General features: G+C 43.2%; 1 protein-coding gene across 2 annotated transcripts in view; it reads right to left on the reverse strand.

The window, feature by feature from the left end:
* Positions 1-13,228: 13,228 nt before the first annotated feature.
* TNFSF11 (TNF superfamily member 11) overlaps positions 13,229-20,035 on the reverse strand; it is a 119,467-nt gene continuing 112,660 nt past the window's right edge. For both annotated transcript variants that reach the window (XM_017850156.1, XM_017850155.1), the window contains one exon: positions 13,229-14,739. In XM_017850156.1, coding sequence (XP_017705645.1) covers positions 14,318-14,739 — 422 coding nt within the window. In that variant the 3' untranslated portion in view covers positions 13,229-14,317. The remainder of the gene's footprint in view (positions 14,740-20,035) is intronic.

Genomic DNA, 20,035 nt, shown 5'->3' on the forward strand with positions numbered 1-20,035 from the left:
AGATTTGAATGACGGTGGGAATCTGGCCAGGTGAGAAGTAGGAGGACAGTTCAGGTAGAAGAAACTATCAGTCACATTGTCTGTGAAAGCAGAGTGAACAAAACAAAGCCCTGTTGTCTTACATTCAGATCCCGAACACACACACACACTCCAGATGTCACTTACCATTTATGAGTCTGTAAAATGGGATAATAACGGTTACAGCACAGAATAACAGTGAGGGTCAAAAGAGATTATGTATGAGGTCAGCTCCTAGCATAATGCTCAGCACAGAGGAGATTCTCCATACTTTTTAGCTAACCTGAAGAGAAAAGGAGCATGTCCCGCTACTGCCCAATTCACAATTTTTAACCGTGAGACATATGCTGTCATGGATCTTTGAAAAGAAACAAACCTAGATATTTCTTAAGCATTGATCCTGGTTTCACAAACACACACACACACACACACACACACGGCCGGGCATGGCATGGTGGCTCATGCCTGTAATCCCAGCACTTTGGAAGGCCAGGGTGGGTGGATCACTTGAGGTCAGGAGTTCGAGACCAGCTGGCCAACATGGTGAAACCCAGTCTCTGCTAAAAATAACAAAAATTAACCAGGCATGGTGAGGCAGGCACCTGTAGTCCCAGCTACTCCAGAGGCTGAGGCACGAGAAATCGCTTGAACCAGGGAGGCAGAGGTTGCAGTGAGCCGAGATCACGCCACTGCACTCCAGCCTGGGTGACAGAGCAAGACTCCATCTCAAAAAGACAAAACAAAGCAAAACCACACAAAATGCTTTAATAGACAATTGATCATTTTTGACAATTGGATCTAAAACAGTCTATAAATACTTTTCAGTGATGAGAGGGAAGTTATTGTTTATGGAAAGACTGGTGACTACAGTGCTACCTTTTACAAGGCCAAATTGAAAGGACCAGAGTGGCTGGTGCCTGAGGCACTGGAAATTTAAGAAGATGGGAATGGGGAGAACATGTTTACTTCTCTATGCAGAAAGAAATGCATTTTTGGCTCCTGGGGTCACCTGTAGGAGTCAGGCTCCTAAAGGGGAACTGTGGGGAAAATAATAACCCCCATAAGTTCTTAGTTGGAATTGATGCCCTGCTACAAGACAGATTAACAAGAGAAAAATGAACAAGTGTATTAACATGTAGATATCATATATAAGTGGCAGACACCCAGAGAAGGAGTAGTTCTCAAAGAGGTGGTTTGAATTCCAGCTTATATAACATGAACAAATAAGAGAAAATTTTTAGAGAAGTGACAAGATAAAGGTAAAAAAATAAAAGAATTTGAGTCTCTACAGGCAGCCACATGGGGGGAAGGGAAATAAATGAAAGGTAAAGGCTAGTTAGTTCCATTTGTTAATGTAGATTCCTCTGCTATTATCTCCAGTCTGATGAGGATCTAAAGTTGTCTTCAGTGGCCTACCTTTGTTCTTCCTGGTAGAGTAGGGAGCGGGGCTGGATACATTTTGTTTTTGTAAATCTCTGCCCTGCTTTAAATCAAATAGAGGGAGAGCAGAGAGCTTTCCTGCATCTGCTTCTTGATTGCCTTCAGCTCTTCATATTTTGGTTTGACATAGTCCAATCTCCCACAACAGTTGCCTCAAACAAAGGGAACTGCTCAGATATCAAGGGAGATTCTGATGGACTTCAGGAATCCTTTCACTGAGTGAGCTACGCAAGGCTGGGCCAGATTTGAACTGCTCAGGACAGCCAAAAGGAGACTTCTTGCTTCCACCAGCAACACAGCAACACTCTTCTCTGTCCTTTCATATACATTGTTCTTCTCTCTCCTAAACAAATCTTCAACAGATATTTTTAAATATTTACTTATTTATTTAAAGACAAGGTCTCGCTCTGTCACCCAGGCTGGAGTGCAGTGGTGCAATCTTGGCTCATTGCAACCTTTGCCACACGGGTTCAAGCAATTCTCCCACCTCAGCCTCCTGAATAGCTGGGATTACAGGCATGTACCATAATGCCTGGCTAGTTTTTTTTTTTTTTTTTTTTTGTATTTTTAGTAAAGATGGGATTTCATCAAGTTGGCCAGGCTGGTCTCAAACTCTTCACCTCAAGTCATCTGCCTGGCTCTGCCTACCAAAGTTTTGAGATTACAGGCGTGAGCCACTGCACCTAGTCTCAAAATAGTTATTTAAAGTAGACTACATTGATCTGCCCCATGTGGTTCAGGACCTGCATTCTGATATATCCAGGACATTGAATGACAGCAAAAATCTCCCTAAATCTCCTGTAAAAACAAAATTATGTCATAAGAATTGCTTGTCTTAATAATTGAAAGACTGTAGGTATTAATATTAACAGTGCATAAAATTTCCAAAGGATTTTATTGTAAAGCACAAATGAGAAAGATTTTCTCAACCCTATTTGCTTGTTTATCTCTCTTTAGCCAGCTCTCACTAACAAGAAATCTGAATTCCTGCAGTGCTCTTGGGCCAGAATCTTTTTTTTTTTTTTTTTTTTTTGAGGCAGAGTCTCGCTCTGTCGCCCGGACTGGAGTGCAGTGGCACAGATCATCAGCTCAACTGCAAGCTCCGCCTCCCGGGTTTAACGCATTTCTCCTGCCTCAGCCTCCCAGTAGCTGGGACTACAGGCGCCCGCCACCTCGCCCGGCTAGTTTTTGTATTTTTAGTAGAGACGGGGTTTCACCGTGTTTAGCCAGGATGGTCTCGATCTCCTGACCTCGTGATCCGCCCGTCTCGCCTCCCAAAGTTGCTGGGATTACAGGCCTTGAGGCCACCCGCGCCCGGCCTTGGGCCAGAATCTTAACGCCTTTTTCAGGCCAGGAGATGCTCTACAGACATTGTAGCTTGTAGAGCTGGATGTTATGGACCAATATCTGAGGCTTACTTAGGAATTCCTAGGTTTAAAATGTCAAGGTTTCTATTTTAAAGACTTTCTCACAAACCTTTATTATATCACACGAAACAATGTACGGCTGACTTTGAATTCCTTCCAATAATTCATTAAACACGCATGCACACACACACACCTTATTAAACAGCCACGCCACAAGGATACCATCTTTACCCGAGCAGCTTACATGCTACAGGGACATTTCAATTAATTTATCTCTGTCTGCCGTGCTTACTCCCTTGTTGATGTCAGTAAACAGGGTGAACAAGCTGTCAAGTCATCTTTAAAAAATTAACTCTGAGCCTCTTGGGTTTGTTTAAGGCATTTAGGAATACATCCTCCTTTCATACTGCCCTGATTCCTCATCTTGTCTTCTGGAATCAGGAAGAAAGGTGAGAAAACAAGTGTTCGGAGGAAATAATGGAAATAATGGGGTGTTGGATGCTAAACCTAGTTCCTGCAGGGTTTTCTAACCCCTAATTCTGAATACAATCTAAGTCAAAGGCTGTAAACAATGAAGGGCAGCACGCTGGGGAGAAGTCACTTCCTCCCATTCTAAATAGTTGGCTGCTCACTCCTCTCTCCTCCGGCTGACACGCTTTTCCCAAGCCCCTAGTGTATTCTTTTTCAAAAACGCACAGGCTGGCAGTCCTGAGCCTAGATTCATTTAGCTCCAAAAGCTGCAATCTCATTTCTCTATTGAAAAGATCAGTTTTAATGCTCTTTATTATTGAATTCAATGGCGATGTAACAACAGTCACGGAAATTTTGAAAAGAAGAAAACATCCGTAATCCCATCTCTCCAACACAGCAACATTCTCGTGTTTGTCTCCCTGCAGTCACCCTTTTAGAAATGTGCAGATCTAGGCATTTGCATCATTCTTTATTTTACTTACTGTTTTCCAGTCTCAGACTCTTCCTGGTAGGTTTCCCTGCCTCTCTCTGGGAGCCAGGGAAAGATCTCAGTGTGCCTGGCTCCATTAACAGTTAGGACTGGCACACAGTCCAGCGGAGGGTGTTGCAGGCTGAATGACCCCAGCCTGCATTTGGAGTGACCCCAGAAAAGACATATTCACGTCTTAAAGCCTAGAACCTGTGAAGATGGCCTTATTTAAGAAAAGGGTCATTGCAGATGTAATTAAGTTAAGGATCTTGAAATGAGAACATCCTAGATTAACAGGGCAGACCCTCAATCCAATGACTAGTGCCCTTGTTACCAGTGATAAATCCGTATAGGTCTGCAGCAATCTCAATTCTTGCCTCCTCAGGAAGAATTTGACTGAGGGGCATAAGGCAGAAGGACAGATCAAGGCAAGTTTTAGAGCAGGAATGAAAGTTTATTAAAAACCTTTACCCTATCTCTATGAAAAATATACAAAAAATTAGCCAGGAGTGGTGGCGGGCACCTGTAGTCCCAGCTACCTGGGAGGCTGAGGCAGAATGGCGTGAACCCAGGAGGCGGAGCTTGCCGAGATGGCCCACTGCACTCCAGCCTGGGTGACAGAGTGAGACTCCATCTCAAAAAAAAAAAAAAAAAAAAAAAAGTTTTAGAGCAGGAGAGAAAGGAAGTACAGTACACTTGGAGGAGGGCCAAGTGGGCAACTTGAGAGATTAAGTGCACAGTCTGACATTTGACTTGGGGTTTTATACCTTGGCATACTTCTGGGATCTTGCATTCTTTCTCCCCTGATTCTTGGGGTGGGCTGTCCGCATGTGCAGGGGCACTGCCTGTACCCCCAGCCACCTGAGATCTGACTCACTTCTAGGGATTCTACTAGTCTTCTTCCAGAGCTGAATCCCTGTTTCTGAGACATTGACCACACACTCAAATCGTTTCCATGTTAATTGCCCTTAGGCCTGAACCGATAGTCTCACCCTCAAGTTGCACACTTACCTGTTTTCCACGGACCAGACACTCGTCACTGCTTCTATGCTATTGACTTGTGCCTGAACTCAAGATAAGATACGGCTTTTGGAGCCTGTGCCACCGGTGTTGGTGATTTTGTAGAATAGAGGGAAGTAGCACCTGGGAGGGGCTGCATGTGCAGTGTGTTTACTAAAGCTGTGCGCATGCTCACTTGATGAGTCATTCCCTTACCTCTTGAGCGTTCCTAGAGGAAGGTCGTATGCCTATTAAACTCCGCCATTTTGCCTCTTAGTGCGCACGTGGGAGCCCACGCCGTCCTCTTAGAGAGCTTAGTGGGCAGCTGCTGACCACCAGTTTCAGCTGTTTCTATTTCGAGACTGCCGTTCCCTGGTGCCAGCTGCAACCAATTATTTTAGAGTTTGACAACCACCTGACCATCATCTGATGGTGGTCTGACATTCCTGGTTGGGGGTTGTTCTCCTGCACTACTCATGTAACACCCTTATAAGAACCAATAACAGGCTGGGCACAGTAGCTCATGCCTATAATCCCAGGACTTTAGGAGGTCTAGGTGGGCAGATCACATGAGGCCAGGAGTTCAAGACCAGCCTGGCCAACATGGCTAAACCCCACCTCTACTAAAAATACAAAACTTAGCCAGGTGTAGTGGTGCATGCCTGTAATCCCAGCTACTGGGGTGACTGAAGCTTGAGTGAGAATCGCTTGAACCTGGAAGGAGGAGGCTGCAGTGAGCCAAGATCTTGCCACTGCACTCCAACCTGGGTGACATAGTGAGACCCTATCAAAAAAAAAAAAAAAAAAAAAAAAAAAAAAAAAAAGCCAAAACAGAAAAAACACAGAGAGAAGGGGAGAAGGCCACGTGAAGACAGAGGCAGAGATTAAAGTGAAGCAGCCACAGAAACTCCTAGAGCCACCAGAAGCCAGAAGAGGCAAAGAGGGATTCTTCCCAGATCCTCCAAGAGGGAGCCTAATCCTGCCAAAACCTTGATTTCAGACTTCTGGCTCCAGAACTGCACAAGAATATATTTCTGTTGTTTTAGGCCACCAAGTTTGTCATTATTGGTTACAGCAGCCCTAGCAAACTAATACAGAAAGTAATAGCCTTTCACAGTTTCCAGGACGAATTTCATAGCTGCTTTCTGAATCTACCCTACAGGAGAGCCTGTCTTCCTATCTGGCCCATTCTACCCGGTGATCATGGGAACCTGGGAGGAATCCCACACCTACAGCTCCCTGGTGTCTTGACAGGGGGTACTGCCTGTACCCCAGTCACCTGAGATCTGACCCACTTCTAGGGATTCTGCTAGTCTTCTTCCAGAACTGAATCCCTGTTTCTGAGACTTTGACCACACACTCAAATCGTTTCCATGTTAATTGCCCTTAGGCTTCAACCAACAGAGTCTCACCCCCAAGTTGCACACTTATCTCTTTCCCATGGACCAGACACTCGTCATTGCTCTATGCTATTGACATGTGCCTGAACTCGAGATAAGATACGGCTTTTGGAGCATGTACCACCTGTGTTGGTGATTTTGTAAAACAGAGGGAAGTGGAAGGTGCTGCACCTGTCCTGCGTCTGCTGCATGTATTTGATGCTATCTGGGGGTCTTTTTTTCACCTGCTGCTATAGATAATGTCTCTCTGAACCTTGGCTATTTAGGCAAACTTACACTAACTCTTATGCCCTATTTCATGACTTAATGCTTCATTTAGAAATTTTTTTAAAGTTTGGTTTATTATTGGGTTTCCCCTAGAGTTGTGTGCGGACTTTTCCCCTTTCATCTATTAGGGTTTAAGATGTTTTCCTTCTAAATTGGAACAAGCTACTTTATACCTGACCCAAATGTCCTCAGTGCAGCATGACAGTTAACTTTAGGTGTCAACTTAACTGGGCTGAGGGATGCCCAGATAGCTGGCAAAACATTATTTCTGGATATGTGTGTGAAGGGCTTTCTAGAAGAGATTAGAATTGGAATCAGTGGACTGAGTGCAGAAGACCCACCCTCCACAGAGTGGGTGGGCATCACCCAATCCATTGAAGGTCTGGATAGAACAAAATAGAGGAAGAGCTAACTTGCTCTCTCAACTGGAACTGGGATATTCATTTTCTCCTGCCCTTAGACATCAGCACTCCTGGTTCTCAGGCTTTCAGACTCAGACCTGGACTTACACCATCCTAGTTCCCAGGCATTTGGGTTTGAACTAGAACTACACCACTGGCTTTCCTGGGCCTGCAGCTTGCAGGAAGGGGACTTCCCAGCCTACACCAATACACTATGGTTCAGTATCTCTGGAGCACACTAACTAACACAAGAAGGCCTCCGTGCCCAGAGAAGGTTCAAGGACCCTGCCTCAAGGCACCAGCATCTCCACACCTGAGGTCGGGCCATGGCCTTGTGCTTCTCTCTGCTCCTGCTTCTATAGCCTGCTGCATTCCGTATCTGGTAGTGCCAGTCAAACTCTGCCTTCCCACTGGCTCACATTGGAATGCAACAAAACAGACTCATGAGGTTGCTGGCAACTTTACCAAAGACTTCAGAGTCACCAATATGGTTCTGTCTTCTTGGCCCACCTGTGCCTCCTGCCATCACCATATGATCGTCATGTGGCCCCCTGGCATGCAGGCAGAACACTATGCTAAATTCCAGCCCTGCAAATGCCCCTGGGAAAAGCTCCGTCTAGCTGGTCCACCTTCCTCTGCACTCTGGAGCTCCAGGGAGTAATATTTTTTCATCTTATTCCATATTTATTAAAGAGATGGACTCTTTCAAACTGGTTAAACTCTAACCCATGAGCAAAATCACATTCACCATTAGAAGGAAGAAGCAAGTACAAATCAGGTGGCAGTCACCTGCAGAGCCAGGATGTCCTCGTGTAGGATGGGGGAATCGTGTGTGCGTGCGTGTGTGTGTGTGCGCGTAGGGAGGAACTTCTAAGGAGTGGAGGTAAAAAGGAGTGCATATGAGCCTTGTCCCAACCCCAAAATAATCTCTTGAAAACACACAGCCCACACCAGCACATTGTAGTTATTCAAATGTCATCAAAATGTGGTTTCACTCATATTTCAGTGAAAGCAAACCCTCACTGAGTTAGGTGAATTGAATAGCTCATTGCTTGTACTTCTGTTGTGGCATTTATTTCATTCTAGTTTGTTTATGGCTTGACTTTTAAATATTTATTTCACCCCTGGACTCTAAGTTCCTTTTATCTATGCTGAGTTGGATAGCATTTCCCCAAAATTTTGTCCTTCTGAACTGGTGCAGACTTAATCAAGGTAAGATGAGTGGGCCCTAAATCCAGTCGCCAGTGTCCTCATAAGGAGGGAGAGATTTGGAGACACAGAGAACACACAAACACAAAAAAACACACAAGGGGGAAGAACCACATGAAGAGACATGGGAAAGAAGCCATGTGAAGACAGAGGCAGAGGCTGGAGCAATGCAGCTGCAAGGTAAAGAACACACGGCTGCCAGCAACCACCGTGAGCTGGAAGAAGAAAGGAAGGATTCCTCCCGAGAGTCTTCAGTGGGGTATGGTCCCACTCACACCTTGCTTTTGGACTTCTAGCCTTCAGAACTGTGAGAAAATGTACTTCTGTTGTTTTAGACCAGCCAGTTTGTGGTCATTTGTTATCTAGGCAGCTGTAGGGAATTAATACAGTATCTATTCTGGTATCACTCACAATGCAGAGCATAGTATTTTGCTTAATGTAGGCCCTGCACAGCATCTAGAGAAAAAACAACATAAGCTTTGTACAAGGACATAGCAAATGGGCTAGGAGGATGGTGATGGTGGCTCCTATTTGCTGAGCCCTGTCTTGGGCCAATCCTTATGACTCAGCTCAGACAGGATGACTCCTGCTTCACAAGCAGGAAACTGAATCTAAATGATGGTCGCCCGCCCAGGGTACCAGGCAGTGGAGATCAGACTCCAGGCCTGGGTCTGGCTGACACCTAAATCTGCAATCTTTCTTTCAAAAGATGTTCACATCTCATGAGGCGTTTTGTTCCACCAACCTGAGGTTACTGAGATCACACTTCTGAGAAAATGAAGTGTCTGCAGGAAAAGGAAGAAACTGGCATTTGCCCAAGAGAGTGACATCCAATGATTCTAGGACCCTCTTTAGGGAGAATGAAGTAACTATCAACCTTTTTAGAAAAACTCTTTGCCTCTGAAACCACCTCTGATCCCCTGGGTGCTGCTAATGGAGTAACTTCTAGCTCACTCCTTTGTCAACTGGAAGAGACACATCTAAGAATTTTCAAAACAGAAGACTCTACAGGGTTTCTTTCCAGACATTGAAAGCCAGTATCAATACGAATAATATTGTTATAACTTGTCCACATCTGATGATATCAAGAGACTACCACAAGAAACAGCCAGAGCTGTAGTCAAGGCGCAATAATGACAAGCCCCTACAAAGGAAATCAGTCACCAAAGGAGAGGGGAGGTGATGGTAGATGATTAGGAAATAAAAATTTTTAATTACAAGAATAGAAGAGTAGAAGTATCATAAAAGTGTTATTAATCAAAAGGGTAGATTTCTGCTTTGTAACTGAAATCTAACACTCACTGTGTATACATTTTTATTGTAGAAAGTGACACAAGGCTAAATCATAATAATGTGAATCAATAACTAATTAGCATTTATAAATGCAGCTACTTGGAAACATATTTCAATTTCATAGCAAGGAAGCTGAAGAATCGATTAACAAAGCCAAAAGTGAAGCAAGCACGTGTTTGGCCAGGCTAAACGTAGAAGTGAAATCTGAGTCAAAGTTGTGCTCCCAAGATGTACGAGTATAAACTGATGGCACTAGCTCAAGCCAAACCAATAATCAGACCCAGAGGGAAAGGATAGGCATGAGGTGCCCAGCTTCCCCCCAGAGTCACTCGGGAAATAGATCATCCTCTCCAGATATTTTTTTCTAGGATGGCCTAATGGAGATGAACAGAGAAAAGGAAATAGGCAAAGAGGGGGAAGCAAGTATACTAAACAAGAATTGGTGCACATGTGGTGCTTTGAAAGGTGCAAGGGTGCCTGGTCTGGTGTAGTTGTAAGTCAATTCAAGAAGACAGATGGCTTCAAATTTGACACTCTTTCCATCCTTCAGATTTGGCATGTGTTAAGAATAAGATTGAAATGAAGTCATTAAAATGAGCAAACAATTGAGTTTGCCATCATATGTGTTGGTTTCCTGATATGATTTTGTCACACCTCAACACACTTAGCTGTCACTGAGTGTTGACATGACCTGGTTCCATCTCTATTAGATGCAGCAGCCTCCTTATTCCCCAAGGCCCACCACAGACACAAAATGGTCATTCGAGGCAAGAGCCAGGCATTGCGGGGAACAGGAAAAGAAAAAAGGGAAGAGTTCAAACACACACAAAAGGGTAAAAGGGATGAGTGAGAAGAAAAACAGAAGTAAAAAAGTAGCATGTGAAGAAGAAAGTAGGGTATCGCATCCTGCATTTTAGACCCTACAACTCAGCTTGGTAAGACTTGAGCATGACTAGAAAAGAGAAAAAGCCTTTTCCATACCTCCTGGCATATCCACTTGCTACCACTGCCTCCTTCAAGGCATAGGCCAGTTTATACTCACTTTTCCTTAAGTCATAGATTCATTGCAGCAAAGCTCTGAAACATCTCTGACCTACTATGGTGCTAATGTACATAAAATTCACATTACAGGCAGGCACCATTATTGGGGTTTTCTCCTTCTCCTTCTCCTTCTCCTTCTCTTCTCCTTCTCCTTCTCCTTCTCCTTCTCCTTCTCCTTCTCCTTCTCCTTCTCCTTCTCCTTCTCCTTCTTCTTCTTTTTTGAGACAGAATCTCATTCTGTTGCCCAGGCTGGAATGCAGTGGTGTGATCTTAGCTCACTGTAATTTCCACCTCCCCGGTTCAAGCAATTCTCCTGCCTCAGCCTCCCAAGTAGCTGGGATTACAGGTGCCTGCCACTACACCCAGCTAATGTTTTGTATTTTCAGTAAAGATGGGGTTTCACCATGTTGGCCAGGCTGGTCTGAAACTCCTGACCTCCTGATTCACCTGCCTCGGCATCCCAAAGTGCTGGGATTATAGGCGTGAGTCACTACGCCTGGCCTGGGGTCTTCAAAAGAGGCTGTCCCTTGGCTTTGCAGGCTCTCTACCATGTTAGTTCTCCAGTTTGGCTGGTGCCACCATGTCTTACCTCACTAGGTCCTGGGGTGTTTTTTGTTTTTTTTTTTTTCTTTCCTAGACCTTGGATTTTTAGCTCCTCTTTGAGAGACTGCACATTCGGTTACCTCTAAGTTAAAAATGGTAACGGATATTCTATATCCACTTTGAAAACTTTTTAAAACCCCACTTCCTATCCAGTCTGATATCCTTTTCAGACTTTCTGTGACTCCCAAGATGGGTTCCATAGCCTCCTCTCTGCGCCCACACCCCACTGTGTATGTCCACATCCTAGGGCTGACCACACACACCCTTGCTAGGCTGGCTCCCAACCAGAATGGAAACTCCTCAAGGGTAGGGAGAGTGCCATAGCATCTGCAGTGCCTGGTACAGCGCCTAGCACATAGCTGGTACTCAAGAAATAATACGGAACAAACAAATGGATGAATGTCATTCAACTTTGGAAATGACAGATTTGAAACTGTCCCTATAAACTTTATAAAATGTATCAGGGAAGCAAGGAGTGGGGAAAACAAAAATAAAGCAAGCTTGCAACACACTCAGCATCCATCACTAGGTCAGCTTGCTCTCCGACCCCTTCCTCATAGCTATTTGCCTATTGTCTTAGAATCATGTAGACTCTAAGATTATGGTTCCCTTTAAATACTCCATAGATAACAGCTTGAACATCACAAAATGTGAAGTTTTCCCTTTGAGACATTCTTTCAGGTCCTGCATATCAGTAAAACTACTGACACCAGCTGGTCTGAAGAGGACCCCATGAGAAGCTCCCTCACCGAGGAATGCAGTTTCCACATCCTGATGATTTCATCCCTCTTACCCCAGCCAGTCAATGACCCCAATTTTTTTTTTTTTTTTTGAGACGTAGTCTTGCTGTGTTGCCCAGGCTGGAGTGCAGTGGCCGGATCTCAGCTCACTGCAAGCTCCGCTTCCCGGGTTCCTGCCATTCTCCTGCCTCAGCCTCCCAAGTAGCTGGGACTACAGGTGCCCGCCACCTCGCCCGGCTAGTTTTTTTATTTTTTAGTAGAGATGGGGTTTCACCGTGTTAGCCAGGATGGTCTCGATCTCCTGACCTCGTGATCCGCCCATCTCGGCCTCCCAAAGTGCTGGGATTACAGACTTGAGCCACTGCGCCCTGCCGACCCCAATTTTCTAACCCCTCACTCTCCCTAATCTGCTTAAAAACCTCAGCCCAGAACTCCTCGGGGCAGATGAATCTGAGTCCCCTTCCATCCCCTTACTTGGTGCCCTGAGATCATTAGACTCTTTCTCTGCTGCAAATTCTGCTGTCTCAGTGTACTTGGACTGTTACTGTGCAGTTGACACATGAACCTGTGAGTCCCATAACAGGATCGTATCATGAGAGCCAGGGTAGCTAATGAGGCACTCTACATAAGAAGACAGTGCCCATGGAGAGTGGAGAAACTCTCTGATTGCTTATCAAAATTATTTTTTCCTTAAACCAAGGCTCAGCAACTGGGACATGCAACACAGAAGTCATATTTTGTACCAACTGACCTTAGACGTACTGATGGTTTTTAAATAGTAGGTCTATTTTGGCCAATGATTGAGTTCCACCATTGTAGCTCTGCTGTGTGAATTTTACAGTTTCTTCTTTGTAACATCTGCTGTTTCTTCTCTCCTTCTATCCTGTCACAGTCATCTAAAAACATTTATCCATAAATGAAAAGTGCCTTAGATTATGGTGTACAATGCCTTCCCAAGCTGCTCATTTTCTTATATCTCTCCCACAAAAGTAGCCAACCTGGGTCAGACAGCTTTCCTGTATAAATTTCCATGAGAACAAGAGTCCAGGACACTGTTAATTCTTCCTTACTTACCATAGTAAGGTATAAAATGTTCAGGTGTTCCTCCAGGTCAGTTATTCTTTTTTGTGTGTGTGCATTTTCTTACTATTTTTTAAATTATACTTTAAGTTCTAGGGTACATGTGCACAACATGCACAGTTATTCTTTAAGACATTATGAACTTATACAAAGCACCGTATTTTTCTCACAATATCAACATCATATAAATTTTGGCTTTTGTGAGTGAAGTAGCCTCCATTTTCTATCTGGGTATATCCTTGCATACAAATTCCTTGCAAATTATTTTTCAAATTCCAAGGATCATTAATTTAATTGAATCTGCTTCTAATTTTTAATTAAATCTGCATTTCTCCCAGTAACCTTTGGAAAGAGATAGAAGCCACATTACCATATTGAAAATAATAGGATCACACAGCAAAAGAGACATGAAGAAGTACAAAATCACAAGGCAGGTTTTCATATAAATTTATTTTGTACCAAAAAAATTAACATTCAAAGGCAATATTTTATTGTACAGTATAAAATAACATTTACTAAATTAAAATTGGATTTTTTGCTGATAAACCACTAATAACTTTTCTATTTTGAAAAAAAAATGTACAATTTGCAGCACTTGTAGAAAAACACCTGTTCAACAATTATATAAATACTCTTGACAGATTTCAGTAGCCCATTATGTATCCTTTTTGGCAATGTCAGCTTTCTAAAGTCAATTAGTTTCTAAATTTGAAAGGCACCTGGTGGCCAACATCCTGCTTATTATTCAAGGCATCCATTTTAATTTTTTTGCACAGGCTTGACAAGTCTGAAAAATCTATTAACTTAAAAGGAATGAAGAAATATACTGCATTTGATATTAGGAAACAACATTTTTTTTTCCCTCCTTAGCTGCAAGTTTTCCCCAGGGGATTTACAAAGTGCACCAGTTAAATATGTCTGTACATTTAAAACATTAAATATGTCAACAGCAAGACATTTTTAAATATTTTGAATCAAATACTATAGCACAAATATAATTTACAATACTTTGCAAAGAAAACATTACATCTGAAATATAACTTTAGATATTATATAAAAATACATATATTTTCTCTCCTCATTAGAAAAAGTATTTTTTGCAGGTTCCAGCATGATGTAACAATTCAAAAGAATTTACCCCTTCAGATGATCCTTCACTTGTGCTAGATGACACCCTCTCCATTTCAGCTGCGTAGGGGCACATGACCAGGGACTAACCCCTCCCATAGCCCGCATGCAGTTTCTCATAAGGTCAATCCGTAATTGCTCCAATCTGGTTTAATTCTAGGAATTCATTACAAAATTTAAAAACCATTGTGTAACACACCATGAGTCTAACATCTCCCACTGGCTGTAAATATGCGTGTTCTCTACAAGGTCAAGAGCATGGATACTGAGTCTCGAACCGTTGGGGCCATGCCTCTTAGTAGTCTCACATACCTATATACATCTTTCTTGGCTTGTTTAAAAAAATGTTTCCAAACATCCAGGAAATACATAACACTCCAAAAACTGGGGCTCAATCTATATCTCGAACTTTAAAAGCCCCAAAGTATGTTGCATCCTGATCCGGATCCAGTAGGGAGGGGTTGGAGACCTCGACGCTGATTTCCTCACCAGACCGTAACTTAAAAAATCCACCAACGTTTATAGAATAAAAATGGAATTCGGAATTCCCTGACCAATATTTGGTGCTTCCTCCTTTCATCAGGGTATGAGAACTTGGGATTTTGATGCTGGTTTTAGTGACGTACACCATTAGCTGAAGATACTCTGTAGCTAGGTCTCCCGAAGTTTCATGATGTCGAAAGCAAATGTTGGCATACAGGTAATAAAAGCCATCCTGATTAACTATTAGTTTTCCATTGCTAAAAGTCATGTTGGAGATCTTGGCCCAACCCCGATCATGGTACCAAGAGGACAGACTCACTTTATGGGAACCTGTGGAGAAGAGAGGCATATGATTTAAAAGTCAGTCCTTAAAAGAGAAGGACGTCTTCACAATTCTATGAGGTTAGGGAGAAAAAATAGCATAGCAGTCATTATTCCAAAGGGAGAATAACTTCTTGGGATTTCCTTTCTAGAAGGGGAGAATACATTCAGATGTACTTGGTGCTTCTATTAGGCATGGTAGAGGGTACGAAGATGAAAACTCATTTTTCCTGCCCTCAAGGCACCTGTAGTGCACCAGGGGTAAGTACGATATGTGTTCACATCAGAAGTAAGGCATAAGTACCAATAGGCAAGGTTCAGTAACTCCTATGGGAGCTCAAAGGAGGGAGAGGCAAGAACAACTTTCCACCCAGAAGGGTAAAGAATGCCTTTGTGGAGTTGCTGCTAAGTCTGAAAACTTAAGAGAAATGGGATTCAGCCACACAGACGAGAGCAGAAAGGTCATTCCAGGTTGAAGGGAGAGATTCGCCAAAGGCAACTGAGACAGGAAAGCAAGAAACTAGGATAGGAAGACAATTTCCATATGTCACAAGTCTCAACCTTCTCTTCTAATTCATAAAGAGGGAAAGTAGGAGATGAAAAACTGGGTCACAGTAACTTTGGCTGAAAGGTCAGACATCTAAACTCAATTCTCATGATCTATTTTCTTCACCTCCAGTAGCCCAAATGTCTCCCTCCTTGGCTTGCACAACTAAAAAGTTAACCCCAGAGAAGCTCAAAAAGAACATATTCTTAGCATTGCACTCCCTAGCTTAACAACTTCACACAATCCTTCTGACCAAAGGTCTATAAAGCTTCTCCTGACTGACCAGAATTCTCATTTAGCCCTACTCACCCCTGAAATGAGGTGGCACCTGGTTCTCTTGCTACAGCTTCTGGGCAGTAAAACATTTCCAAAGAACCTTCTAAACCAGCAATGTGTCCAGTGCTTTTCATATTTCGGGTCCTTGGTGTATTTTCCTTGGTGTAATTTCCTGGGTCATTAAAAATTGGCAATACCTCTATGGTAAACCCAATTAATCAAACATTTGTAGTGATGTGGACAGTATTATTCAACTGGAAAAGCTGGTAACTAATGGTGGGAAAGTTGTAATACTGTGGAAAGTACAAAAATACATTTTTCCTCCAGAGGATTTTGTAAATACTTATCCTAAACTAAGGTGGTCAACAGTTTGAAAGCAAAACAAAACAGAGTTGAGTCTCAGACTGGAGTTGACAGAGTTCCTGCAACCAAGAGAAGTTCATTGCTGCCTGTCACACCCACCCACAACTTAGGCCCTGAGATGCTGAGGGAGATAAATCAGCCCCCAGAGATGAAGACTTATAGTGGATTCCAGAGATCCATCAAAACTGACAACTCTCTGGTTAGAGTGAATCCTTACGAGAACCTCATAGAGAAAAAGAAACACATGGCTGGGCACAGTAGCTCACGCCTGTAATCCCAGCGCTTTGGGAGGCCGAGGCAGGTGGATCACGAGGTCAGGAGTTCGAGACCAGCCTGGTCAACATGGTGAAACCCCATCTCTACTAAAAATACAAAAAATTAGCTGGGCGTGGTGGCGGGCACCTGTAATCCCAGCTACTGGGGAGGTTGAGGCAAGAGAATTACTTGAATCAAGGAGGTAGAGGTTGCAGTGAGCCGAGATCGCATTACTGCACTCCAGCCTGGGAGACAGAGCAAGACTCTGTCTCAAAAAACAAACAAACTAAACAAATGAAAAAACGGAAACACACACTAGTTACCTTCCCAGCCTAGTCTGGTTTGGGGGACCTTGAACATCTACATCCTTCTCTAGAGACCCACAAGTTAGAGAATGTTCTACTATTTTATTTCTAAAGAACTGGGAGCCTGGGGTGTGATCTGGGAGCCTCAAAACTAGGCTGCAGGAACCAAACAGGTAGTTCTTTCAACACTTGGGAGAAAAACTGCAGCAAGGGCCATCCGATGGTGGGGCAACCCATCATGAGAAGACTAAGAATTCAATGGTTTCAATCTGTCTGTCCAGAAACAGGGTATTTCCTGAACTCCACGACCTATCTGGAGCGGGGTCATCACAGGCCCTCTTGCCTCCTGGGCTCACCACAATAAACACCCTTCTTTTTCATTGGAGGTCTTATTTCAGGTCATCCCAGATTAAAGCACCCCAGATACAAATACCATCATCTGGTCCCAAGTGAGTGAGCATGATCATCACGCCCCTCATGAACACTAGTAAAAGCAATTCCTCGAATCCATTGACAAAACCCATGAAATTCAAGATGCTTCCCATCTCAAGTTATCCCATGCTGCCCTCATTCTTATCCCACTCTTGTAGTCAATTCATTGTTCAATCAGTGATTTTTTCTTGTAGTTATCTCTTAACAGAAGAGAAGTCTACCCTCTCAATGGGTTGAATCAGCTAGCGTTAGAGCAAGGCATGGCCTAGGAAGGCAAGGAAAGAGTATGAAATAGAGAGGCGGGAGAAGATAGGAACCTTGACTGATTACCACTCCCATTGTTAGGTAAGTCATGTGGAAGAAGTGCCCTTATTTCCTACTAAACATCTCTCTATTTTTGTGCACCGACTTACTCATACATTCACTGGTTCATGCTTTTGATCAGTCACACAATATCTATGTGGTGCTTTCTAGGGACAGTCACTCCGTCCGTAATTAAGAATTATATCAAACAACTGTACCCTAAGGACACTTACCACTAATAGTAGAGAAAATAGAAAATAAGCATATAAAATATGCATTTTCACTTCTGCATGCTGCATAGCACATGGCCGACATTCAGTTATAAGCAACTGCCAAGAGAAAGCTGCAGAAATTCATGGCAAGCAGGAGAGTTCAGCTCAGGAAGGGGACAGAGAAGCCAGAGGACAGCGGGGCCTTGGGTCAGACTTGGATGGGCTGAGAAAAGGGAGGGTATTATCAGTGAGGGAAACTGACCAAAGAATGGAATATGCATGGCACATATGGGTGAAAAGGACCAGAGCCAGTCAGTGTGAAGAGAAGACTCAGAAACAGACCACGCCAGGAAAAAACATGAGAGAAGTATGCAGTGATCACATGGCGGGCCTCACATGGAAACCTGGATTTTCATCACTGAGGCACACTGACAACCTCTGACTCCAGCCTGCCAGCTTTCCCAGCCTCCCCTGCCCTACACTTCAGTCCCTCCTGCTAAGTGCTGCAGGACAGGTCTCTGCAAATATTTAGCCTGAGTATCCTCCTAAAGAAAGCCATGTATTCTGACCTCATGAAATATTTCCCAATGCATTTTCATCTAAGACATCTTGAAAATGCAAGTGGTATCAGTCCATATAAGGCAGAGCAGATTCTGATTTTACTTGTGTAAATAAGTATAAAACAGAGCCCCAAAATGAACATGCACATTTAAAGCCACTTCCTCTGAAACCTCCACTACTGGCCAAAACCGGGTAATAAATGGACTCAAGGAATTGTGGGCCCAGCCAGAGCCACAGATTCTATTTTCTTAAACAGAAGTATACACTACCTCTTTTCACTCAGTCACAAACTCAATAACTGTCAGAAAATAACCAGGAGTTTTGCCTTGTGTTTTTGGCAATGATTTGATGCTAGGTGCCTGCAGAGAGAGTTTGATAACTAAAACACGCTTGCTATTGCCAAACAGACTTTGGCACACAGTCTAATGCAATATTTATCATATGCCATTTAAAGTGAACTCAAAAGATAAAAGATAATACATTAATAGCACACACAGCTGATGCATTCGTATTAATCTGATTGCCTTTGCTAACATGCAAAATAGTTTTCCACTCAGAGAAATTAATACACATGCATCCATATTTATTTGATTGCCTTTGCTAACATGCAAAACAGTTTTCCACGCAGAGAAAATTAGTGTAGCTCCATCACAAGACATGCATAGACACACAGAGAGAAAAAACTATTTATGAAGCAAGTGTCTGGGACAGGAGAGGTCATTTGGAAAATCCTCTAAAAGCCAAAAAATTGGTTTCTCCCTGTCTGTGTCTTTGGTCAGGAAAAAGCCCTCCCTTATCCATGCCGTAATAAAGTTTTCCAAATAATTCAGCAAAACTTGAACTTTCTTTCTTTAACTCCAAGAAAACTTGCCTTAAATTATTTGCAGGAAAAAGGTGGAATATGTATAATTACTTAATTAAACTCAAAAATAACAAGTCACACTCACAAGTGCTTACTTGGCTGTTCGTCCACACAAGAACGTTAGTACTCTACCTCATTTCATCTTCATAGCTACCCCTTGAGGCAGATGCTATCATCATCCCCATTTCAGACGTGATGAAGCCGAAGCATAAGTGATTCCAATAAATTGTACCAGGTCACAGAACCAGTACAATGGAGCCTCAAACCCAGGCAGTCAGATTTTAGCACCCCTGTTATTAGACGTTACATGAATCTACTTCTCACAGGAAAAGAGAAACATAGCGGCTTTGAATGCTTTCCCTCTGGCCAAGCCAACTGACCACAAATACCTTGCGGCCTGCTTATGTGATAATAGAGAGCATGGAAAGCATGGACTTAGCAATCAACGGGACGGGAATTCAACTTCTAATCCTACCATCATCATGAACTGGGAACAAATGACAACCTATGTATCATTCAGTTTCCCTGTCTGCAAAACCTGCGTGATAATCCCTACCTTGCAGGATTGCAGTAAGGATGAGAGGTAATGAGGAAGGGAAAATGCCTGATTGACAGGTGGAAGAGTTCATCGGGTAGTCACAGACTCAGCCATCTCCTGCAGAGTGCTAGGGAGGACACTTCAAGATCCCCCTTTAAGATCTTCAAGTGTTCCATTAGTTGCATGATGATAACAAGAATGTTCAATCGTCACTCTATCATAACTTTCTTTATGTTTTTGATAGCTATCTAGCCCATGGCGAAGTAACCGGTGGGGGTTGCATGATGGAATAACTGGTGTATTAGGGTAGCTGTAAGCAGAGAGCTCCAGGTTTCTTCATTTTCAAGATAATCAGGTCTCTAGTCCATTGAGCTAAACATTTACTCAGAGAAAATGATAAGCTCTTGGAGAAGGGGGGGGAGATCTCATTTTCTAGAGGGTTACTGTCTCTTAAGGAACTTAACAGGGATCTAAAGTGTCCTCCCTGGACCTCTGCAGGAGATAGCTGAGTATGTGACTACCTGATGAATTCATTCACCTCTGAGGTCAGCAGCAGGGCTGTGTCAACTTCAGCTTGGGAAAGTACAGACGAGCATAACAAAGGATCGTCCTTCCAGGTTACAGGCTCTCAGCTGACAGTCATTTAAAATA

This window comes from Rhinopithecus bieti, unplaced genomic scaffold (assembly GCF_001698545.2).
Source record: "Rhinopithecus bieti isolate Rb0 unplaced genomic scaffold, ASM169854v2 scaffold_32955, whole genome shotgun sequence".
Taxonomy (NCBI): Eukaryota; Metazoa; Chordata; class Mammalia; order Primates; family Cercopithecidae; genus Rhinopithecus; species Rhinopithecus bieti.